At 57.2% G+C, this 10,223-nt stretch overlaps 1 protein-coding gene across 1 annotated transcript; it reads right to left on the minus strand.

The window, feature by feature from the left end:
- Positions 1-1,107: 1,107 nt before the first annotated feature.
- On the minus strand, positions 1,108-7,211 carry SP7 (Sp7 transcription factor). The gene is made up of 2 exons (XM_042990835.1): positions 7,191-7,211; positions 1,108-2,382 (listed from the first exon to the last, which is right to left on the minus strand). The coding sequence occupies exons 1-2, from the start codon at positions 7,209-7,211 to the stop codon at positions 1,108-1,110; spliced, it is 1,296 nt and encodes a 431-aa protein (XP_042846769.1).
- Positions 7,212-10,223: the final 3,012 nt, after the last annotated feature.

Here is a 10,223-nt window from a genome sequence, read left to right on the forward strand (position 1 = left end):
AGGAAGCTGGGGTACATTCCAGTCCTCCCCTCCATAGGGCTTGAGGTTTCACAGCTTCTGGCTGGGGCTGGGAATACTAGGGATCCCTAATTGAGAGACACCCCCCCCATCAACTCTTTAACAGAGATCTAGCTAACCAACCCTATTAGCAGAGATTCCATTAAAAGAGAAACCCCATTAACTGAGACCCTGATGATAGAAATTCTATTAACAAGATCTCCACTAACACTTTTTCTAAACAGAGATACATTTAGCTAAAATTTCCATAGCAGAAATGGACCTCCTTCCCTCCCCAGCTCACTCTACCTGACCTGTCATCATAACTTAGATAAATAGAATTATTATTATTAGTATTCATTTCTCTTGGAACATAGGGGTTAAATATACAGGCCTTGGGGCAGCCTCCCTGACCCTGGGGTCACCCCATCTCTGGGATCAGATCCCCACTGGTCTGCCCCACTTTTGGCACCCTGCTCCCTGCCAGGTCACTAACCCCAATCCCCCTAACTCTGGTCCCTAATGAAGAGGCCACCCGGGGGGCAATAAATTATCATCATCATCATCATCATCATCATGTGTTTGTAAAAAAAAACAAAAACAAAAACAAAAAACAAACAAAAAACCGCTCTGGAGCATGGAAAGCTAGTGGAATAAGAAATTGGGAAGACTGGAGCCTGGAAGCTAAGTGATAGTGGGAAATCAGCCTGGGAAGCTGATCTTGACAAAGGATTTTGTTAAGGAGTTAGTGAGATGGAGAAATAAAGCGTTGAGAGCCCAGATGGAAGGAAAATGAGATGATGCTGTGAGAGCAGAGGAGAGGGAAGCCGTGAGCAGAAGCGAGGGAAGAACTTAGGAAGCCAGAGTGCAGAAATCAGGCACGAGGTGAGGGCCTGAGATGAGAGTTTGCACTACAGGCTCGAGGCATAGGGAGGGGTGAGCTGAGGAGGCATGCTGGGAGACCCCCAGGCCCAGAATGGCCAGGGGGGAGCCGGCAAGAGCCCCAAGGGCAGCATGCAAGGGGCAAAAGGGGGTGAGGGACAAGCAGTGGTCCACGAAGCCAGAAGAGGCTAGCGAGGCAGCCCTGGGGCTGGAGACCCTCCACCCAGCTCAGATCTCCAGCAGGTTGCTCTGCTCTGGGCTGCCTTCAGGGGCTTTCTCTGGGGGGGCCGGCGAAGCCGAAGGTCGGGGCGTCTGACTGGCCTCCTCTTCCCCCGCACTGCGGCCCTCCCCCAGTTCCTTGGGGCCGCTGGGAGGGGGCCCTGGGCCGGGCTCGCCGTGGGTACGCTGGTGCTTGCTCAGGTGGTCGCTTCGGGTAAAGCGCTTGGAGCAGAGCAGGCAGGTGAACTTCTTCTCCCGGGTGTGGGTGCGCACGTGGCGCTCCAGCTCGTCCGAACGGGTGAACCTCTTGCCGCAGAAGAGCCAGTTGCAGACGAAGGGCCTCTCGCCCGTGTGCCAGCGCAAGTGGGCCTTCAGGTGTGAGGCCTTGCCGTACACCTTGCCACAACCGGGGATGTGGCAGCTGTGGATGGGCTTCTTCCGCAGCCCAGCTGCCGCTGCCCCCAGGCGCTCTAGCTCCTGGCAGTTGGGGCAGTCGCAGGAGGAGCGCCCCGTTCCACTGCCTCCGTATCCGCCACTGCCCCCTGTGCCTGCGCCCCGAGGGGGTTTGGCCCCACTGCTCCCCTCCAGCTGCCCGCTGTTGCTCACTGCTTTGGGTTTATAGACATCTTGGGGCAAGACGTGCTGGGGCCCTGGTTGCAGGAGGTGGGGAGCTGGGTAGGGAGCTGGATTAAGGGGGGCAAAGTCGGATGGGTAGGTGGGCAGCTGGGGGTTCAGTGGAGGCTGAGCAGGGCCTGTGGGCAGTGTCCCTTGCAGCCCATCACCCTGACCCTGCCCACCACCTAGCCAATTGCCCCCAGGATGCATGTCCCACCAAGGAGTAGGAGCGTTGCCTGGGCCCGGTGAGATGCCTGCGTGGATGCCTGCCTTGTACCAGGAGCCGTAGGGGTGTGCCATGTCCAGAGAGGTGTAGACACTGGGCAGGCAGTCAGAAGAGCTGTGGCCCTTGGGAACTAGCAGCCCAGGGTCCTGGGTGCCCGTGGGCCCAGGGAATGAGTGGGAAAAGGGAGGGTAGTCATTGGCATAGCCCGAGGTGGGTGCCGGAGGACTGCCTGCAGGTGAGAGGAGCCCATTGGTGCTTGAAAAGGGGGCTGGGTAGGCATCCCCCATGGTTTTGGGGGCTGAAAGGTCACTGCCCACAGAGTATGGCTTCTTTGCGCCTGCTTTGCCCAGTGTCGTTGAGTCCCGCAGAGGGCTGGTGCCACCAAATTTGCTGCACGCCGCTGTCAGCATGGCCAGGGGACTGGAGCCATAGTGAGCTTCCTCCTGTGGACAGAGGGGAGCGCTGCTTAGGGAGAGACGAGAAAGTGTAGAAGGAAGAGCAAAACCCTGGGGTGAGGCCCGGAGGCCTGGAGAGCAGAACCAAGGGGGTTCCAGGAAGAGTTGAAGAGGATGGGAGGTGGAGGGGCCAGCCAAGAGCCCTGGGCCCCAGGGCAGAGCTCAGATGGTTTCACAGAAGGAGAGAGGTCCCGACTGCAGCCTAACAGCCCGACCCAGGAGGCAGGAGGCCGAGCTCACTGTGGAGTTCCTGGGGGGTGCCAGGGACTCAGAGGAACAGGAGACACTTCTTAAATAGCAACGAGAAGAGCCTGGGATGGACGCCGCACCTGGGTGAGGTGAGAATTAGGGGTCCTGCCCCTGGAAGTGGGTTCAGAGTAGAGGTCATGGTCCGAGACTTGGAGAGGAAAGATAAGTCTCAAAGAGACACATGGGGAGAAAGAGAAGTATTAGGGGACTGCAGTCACCCCCCCCCACTCCAGGTTTTCTCAGCTTTACCCCCATATTCCACTTCCTGTCTCTGCTTCAGCTCTTGATGAAGGCAGCGAGTGCCCCGGTCTCCCTGAGGCCACAGCCTCATGTAAGGAATAAGGAATCTCTTGGCAGGGACTCTGGAGCTGGGGAGCAAGAGGAAGCGACACGGAGACACTGGGACATTGAGAGGGAACAGGGCTGCCGCCAAGCCAGGACTGTGGCTGAGGCAAGAATGTCTTTCAAGCGGGCAGTGGGCACCCTCCTGCTTTGTGGAGCCAGCTGGTACCCCTTTGGGAAAGCTGGAGGAGCCCGAAGTCCTCACACTCCTCTGGGGCTGGGAATTGGGATGGCTAAGATATTGGCTCATGGCCATGCCCCTGCATGTCCAGTGTCCCCTAACATGTAGCCCTCATGTAGCTGATCTCTCAACACCCTTCCAGCCCCGTGAGTGAAGGAAGATATATAGATGTGAGGCACGGGGCTCTTTTCCCAGTACAAGATGCCCTTAATACCCATCATGCTACTGCTACCTGGCCAAACCACCCTGAGATTCCCATCCCTCGGGAGCTCATGGTACCCCTCCCTGGGTCAACCTCAGGACACCCCAGGAGGAGAAGATCCCCTCCAGAATCTCTGACTGGTACAGACATCCATACTGAGAACCCCACCCAAAAAGATGCCCTCAAAAGCTGGCCCTGTACAGTTCCCCGATTGGGGTCCTCAAAAGCTGATGTACCTGGTGCTTTCCCAGGAAAGCTAAAAAAGAACCCAAGCATCTAAGTAAGACCTGCCCGGTCCCTCCGAGCATGCGGTTTGTGTGTGTGACACCAATCCTACAGGTAGGTCTGGGGTTTTAAGGTTGCAGTGAGGGGTGTGTGCAGTCATCACCCCTGTGCTGCTCCCCAAGTGCAAACCTGAGCCCCCGCCCTGCCCAGTTACCTCTCTCTGAAGTCCTGTTGACCCCACGGACTCCTCCCAAATTTGAGCCACCAAAACCTTCCTCAAATCTGGCTACGGGAAAAGCCCTGGGTCCTCCCCAGCCAAAGTTTCCCTGGAGTCTTCCAAGCAGAGGGTAGGCTGAGGCAGGGAAGCCGGCAGGAGTCAAATCCTAGCAGAACGAAGAGGGAAAAACATGCAGTGCCAAGGGGAGAGGCAGAGACCCAGAGCCGAGAGGAGCAAAGGACCCTGCACAGGGTGAGGCACAGACATAAAAGCCACCGGGGGTGGAGGAAGGGGAGGCAGAGGGGAAAACTGGCATCAAGGGGCAGAAATGGGCAGAAACCCAAAAGAGCAGGAAGGTGAAAAGACAAAGGGCAGGGAGAGAGAGGAAAGGAGAATAAACAAAGAGGTGATGGAGAGAGACTGGGCTCAGAAGGCAGGAAGGCGGAGGAAAACAGAGGGAAAGAAAGGAGGAAGAAAAAATAAAGTGGAAGGGGGAGGAGGAGGAGGAGGAGGAGGAGGAGGAGGAGGACAGATCTCCTACCTAAGAGAAAACCACCATGATGCTGGGCCCCAGAAAACCCCCAGACCAGGCCACTCCTCCCTCCTTCTCCCCCTGACCGCTTCTCCCCCTCGGCCCAGCCCGGCTCCGTTGGTTTCCCTGCGGTCGGTTTATTTTTAAAAACGCCGACGCCGTCCCCCCCGCCCGGCCCTCACACTGTGGCCACAGGGGCCTCAGCCAAGCCCAGGGACCCCACCCAGCTGGGGAGAAGGAAGGAGGGGTGAAAGAAGGCTAGCAGCCCCAGGCCAACAGCAGACCCCAGCCCTGGAGTGGTGGCCCCCAGGGCCCCTGAGGGCAGAGAAGGGGGAGCAAGGCACCAGACCCACTCGGAAGGTTCTGGAGGCCAAGAGCCGGGCACCTGGCGAGGTTCATCAGAGCCTCAGTTTCCCTTCTGCGGCCGCTTGCGTGCTCCTGAGGGGGTCCTACATATGCACCCCTGTACCTGATCAAATGTATCACCTTCCTGGGCGCCCAGGGGTCCCACCTTCCGGTTGTTTTTCTTCCGACCTCTGCCCCCCCACCTTCCACTAAAACAATAAAAGCAGGCTTCAAGTACTGAAAAGGAGTCTCCAGAGAAAGAACAAGGAGCTGTCCCAGCTCTCTCACTCCTACATGCAGCCAGGGAAGGGGGCCCCCTTTTTCCGGGGAGCTCACAGTGCCGGGCTGACCTACTGCTGAAGCTCACGCTACATCTGAGGACCAGCTGGCCATCCACTCTGGGCACACACGGTCCTGGGTTCCAGTTCTCCATTTCAGCCACCGCCATGTTGTCTGGTTCTCCCCACTTGCAATTCTCCCTGCCCACCTAGCCCGCACCCCCATTCCTCCCTCTGGCCTCTTCCCCTGCAGTTCATTCAGCCCAGGTGATCCTCTCATCAGACAGCAGCCGTTTCCCTCTCTGAACCTCCAAGTTCTTCCCACCACCAGAGAGCCCACCTATACCAGGCAGAGGGCTTCCTGGGTGGGGGAAGGGGAAAATTGAGGGCCCCCGTGCCCCAAGAGTAGGAGAAACAGACAGAAGGACTGGAGTGCCTTTGTGTTGGGGGCATCTCCAGCTCACGAGGAGTGAGGGACATGAAAAGCCCAGAAGTGCTACCCCGATCCTGTGTCTTTCCAACAGGCCTCTGGGCCAGCCCCTCCCCCCAGGCACCAGTGCCACGCTGGCAACCTGGCATGGTGCCCACGCCCACTGACACTGCCCCTGCCCTGGATGGACCCAGGATCCCCACACACCTCGGTCCCGGAACTTCCTCAAGACCAACCGCAGTGTTTCAATGACGGCTCAATATAGAGTCCAGCGGGAAAATGGCAGGGTCAGCGATCTGCCCTCGTTGCAGCAGGAAGTAGAGCACGACACCTGGGGACCCCGACTGGATACGGAGCCGTGACGAGAGACATCGTGTCCACACCACTGGCTTGCATGCCATTCCCTCAAACTCAGTCACAAACTCACCATTCCCGGTCTTACACACACACACACACACAATTCTTCACTTGGACGACCAGATGCTCAGATGGCCCAGCTGATACACATACACACACACCTGTGCTCGCACAGAGCCAGCCATGCATATGCAGGCACGCTGGTTTCCATCCTAGCACTTCCGCCCAGGCCAGTGAACACAGGTGTTAAAAAAGATTTTCGCTCGGGTCTCACACACATCTCTCCTGGAGGCTGAATGAATCCGCTTCCTGGTCAGCCCATCACCCCTGGGACCTGAGCTAGGGCACTGAGAGCAGAAATGGGGGCTTCTGAGGGGCCTGAGAATATGGAAAGTTCAAGGCTACTGAAGGTGGCTGACCTGAAGGGTGGGCTGTCGGCCCCAAACTCCTGTGGAGGGACCCAGAAAACAGGACAGAGATGATGACAGAGGAACAGAGTCAGAGACCCAGAAGCCAGGAGAACTCAGGACATTCTCAGTGGCTTTGAGTGGCTATGAGTCCTTCCTTTCCAACTATGCACCTGGAGTCTCCCCCTGCCCCCCGCTGGTAGAGTCCGTAATTTCTCAAGACCCCCAAACCTGACCTCCATGGTACCCTAGCGCCCTCCAACCCCAGTGCCGAAGGCAAGGGATGCCGGGGTCCCAGCCTGTAGGGGAAGTGGCCCAGTCCGCCCTGGAGCCTCCCACTCCCAAAATAGAGCTGAGTTTGTCTTTGGCTGAAAGCTAAATATTTGTGAGCCGGGCAGGCGGCCTCAGACCCTGGCCCTCCTCCTTGCTTCCCTCTCAGGCCCAGGCCCAGTTCCTCTGGTCAGCCCCCCCACATGCACAGGGCTGCCCTTCTCCCTTCTCTCATAACTCACCTCTTCCCCTACACACCCGGGCCCCGAGGCCCAGCCCCTGCCCACCTACAAACCAGACAAGCTGCGGCCCAGGCTCAGGCCAGGAGCTCCCGGATATGGAACCCCCAAGGCACTAATACCAAGTGTAGTGCCTGGTGCCCACCGCACCAGCCCTCTCACTCTCTCCCGCTGTCTCTGAGGGCTGACTCATCTCCTACCCCTCCTCTTCCTCCTTTCTCCATCCCTGTCCACTCCTCGGGGTTGGCGTGTGCTGTGGACCTCAGAGGTCCATGCCTTCTTCTGACCTGGCCCCTCTCATCTTCCTTTGACAGCTCTCTGACCCCTGGCCCCTCTCTCTCCAGCCCTTCCTCCTGCCCTCTGCTCCCCCCTCTGAGCCCTGTCCTCTCTCCTCATCAGAGGGTCCCTGGAAGTGACAAGCACCACAGCCACTGTCTGTGTGAGTTGGGAGGCAGGGGGCGGGGAGGGATTAGGACCATTAGGACCGTTGCTGGTGTCCTGGGGGGAGGAGGGGGCAGTTACCTCAAGCAGGGAGGACGCCATCCTGAGGCTGGGGAACGGGTCCCAAGGAGCTAGGCAGATGGAGAGAGCCAGCCGAGCCGGAGAGAGAGGGAGAGGGAGAGGGAGGGAGAATGGGAGAATGGGAGAGAAGAGATCTAAAGTTAGAAGGGACTGGGGGGTGGGGGGTGGGGGGGCTGCTCTCTGTCTGTAGGGATCCACCCTCTAATTACAGCTTTCCCAGCGGAGAAGGCTCCAGATCCAATGAGCAGGGCGAGAGAGGGAGGCAGAGGGTCCAAATTTCCTGCTCCATTTGCTGAGCTCCCCAAAGAAGGGATCTGGGCGGGAGAGGACAAACAGGGCTCCAGGGAAGGGGTGGAAGCAGGAGGAGGGTAGGACCCTGGGCAAGTTGTCAAGTGTCTGTCCTGGGGGGGGGGGGGTTGCTGAAGGGGAAGGGTGGAAGGGACGGTGGGCCTAGGTGTCCCACACCCTGCCCCCAGCAATCCCATAGACCTCCGCGGGAACCCCTCCCAGGGCTGCCCAGTGTCATGTACCTGGGGGCTCTGGGGCTGGGTGTCCTGGGTGTCTCCTCCTTGGAGGTCTGGCAGTGGGAGTGCAGGCAAGTGGTGGCCTGAGGGCCCCAGGAGGGCTCCGCTCCTCTCCCAGGCCAGCTCCACTCCTGCTCCCACTCGGGCTGCGATCCTACAATCCTACTCTGACTCCAGAGTCCTGGCTGCTGCTGCTGCCGCCGCTTCTGCTGCCGCCGCTCCTACTGCTGCTGAGGCCGCCGCGCCGCTGAGGGAAGGAACAGGAGGGAAAAGGAACAAACCCCAAACCACTAATTAGAGATCCAGGGGGGGGATGGGGGATTGGGGACGACACTCACACAGAGAGACTGGAACACATTGACATACGCACTCACAGACAAACACAGGATGATACATGCACACGTCCGCACACACAGCACTGCCCACACGGCCACAGCCGCTGTCATGAATGAACACAGGCACACTCACACTCAAATGAGCCCAGGGACATGGCTGGAGGTGCACACACCACACATACACCCGAGCTGACCACAGAGATGCTTGCGTCCCCCGTCACCCACCTCTAGATCAGGAGAACAGTGTGTGTGCGAGCGTGTTGTGAGAGACAGGAGGGGGGCCGTGCTCTGGGTGGAGGCTTCAGCTGCCCAAACTTTTAGGGTCACTGAGGCAGGTTCCAGAGCAAGGCCAGGAGGAAGGGGTGAAGAGTGGGAGGAGGGCTTGGCACAGGCTCAGGGGTTCCCCAATCTTCTTCCCAATGCCTCAGTTTCACTCCTAAGAAAGTATCACCTAGGCCTACCTCACTTTGTGGGGCAGAACCTGGATCTTCCGATTCTAAGAAAATTTCAGGTGGGAAGGAGTGAGGGCGGAGGTAGAAGTTCATTGGATCAACTCATCCATACTCAAACCTTGCCCCTTTGGATTAACTCCCGAAAAGATAAGCCCTAGCCTTCATCATTCCTTGCCAGTTACCATCCCTAAGCTCCTCTTGGCCACACGTCAAATCTCTATGCTTTGCTGGATAGTTCTTCTGAGTGATCATGCTCTCCTGGGAGGGAGCTCCCAGTTCTCTGTCTCACTGCCATGCATCGGTTCCCTCTGCAGCAGGCAGACTTGAAGTTAGAGCTTCGGCAGGACTTCCCAACTACGACTTCTGATCACAAAGGGAAGAAAAGAAGGAAGGTCAACTAGGTTGGGTGAGGGAAACCCAAAAAGTCTTAATAATTGAAACCTGGGCCCTAAGGTAAGTTTATGAGAGAGAAGGGACTGGGCAGCCAATCGGTAGCATCTCTCCCACAGCGGGTTCCATGTCCATCAGTGAAAAGGACCACCCCCCCCAACTCCCCAACCCAGTTCTCTCACTTTCTCCCCTGAGTGCCCACTGCCTAGCTTCTTTTGCTCCCACTGAGGAAAAGGTGGGGAAGAGGGAGAAGCAGACTGGAGGTTCAGGGAGGGTTAAGTGCAGTTTAATTAGCAGGCAGAATCAAAATTCAGGACCAGGACCAGGCATTTGGATTCCAGCCCCTTGATATGAATTACCCCAAGCAACCCTGGGGGCTCAGCATTTGGAGAAAGGGTTTAGGGAAACAGAGTGTCTGGCAGACAAAAGAGAAAGAAACAAGAAAACAAGAAAGAAAGAGAAAGAAAGAGAGGGAGGAAGGAAGGAAAGAAGGAAGGAAGGAAGGAAGGAAGGAAGGAAGGAAGGAAGGAAGAGCGAGTGAGCAGAAAGACCTAGAGATACACAAAACAAATAAAACAATCCAAGAGACTCAGAAGAGACGCTGTGGGACATAAAAGAGAAAGAGACAAGAGGGAAACAGAAGGCCAGGTGCTTGGCTTTAAAAAAACAGAGAACAGAAAAAAAGAAAAAGGAAAAGAAACAGGCTCAGAGGAACAAAGATAGAGACAATGGCTTGGAAGGACAGGACAGAAAAAATAGCTGGAAGCATGGCCAGGTCTGGAGGAGGCAGAGGGTTAAGTGGCCAGGCAGGTGGGGGGCGGGGAGGGAGTATAAATAGCGCATAATTGTGTCCGATGATTACACATGGGCCACCCCACCCGTCTGCCCAAGAGGAAGTGCCCGTGGTGGGGTGTCCCCTTGACCTCCCAGTCTCCCCCTGGTGGGGGCATCCGAGGCTGAGGTGCCAGATGGACTTCTGGGGCCCCCCACTCAGAAGCTGGGAATAAGAAGGGGAAGCTTTGGAGAAATTACTGCACAGCCAGTAGAAAAGCCTGAGACTAGTTAGATCAGGCAGGCAACTGAGGCAGAGGAGAAAAGTGTAGACTCCAGAACCGAGAAGAGCCGTGGCAGGTGAGAGAAGAGGTTGGGTCTCAGCCTACATTGGGGAAGAAAGGAAAGGACTGAACAAGGAAGGATGAATAGAGCTGCAGGGTTGGGGAGAGGAGATGGGGGCAGAGGTCAACCTTCTCCACTTCCCTTGGGGGCTTTATCCCTAATTGTACCTGGGGAGGGACTGGAGTGCTAGGGAAGGAAAAGGAAGGAGCAAGTTTC

This window comes from Panthera tigris, chromosome B4, assembly GCF_018350195.1.
Source record: "Panthera tigris isolate Pti1 chromosome B4, P.tigris_Pti1_mat1.1, whole genome shotgun sequence".
Taxonomy (NCBI): Eukaryota; Metazoa; Chordata; class Mammalia; order Carnivora; family Felidae; genus Panthera; species Panthera tigris.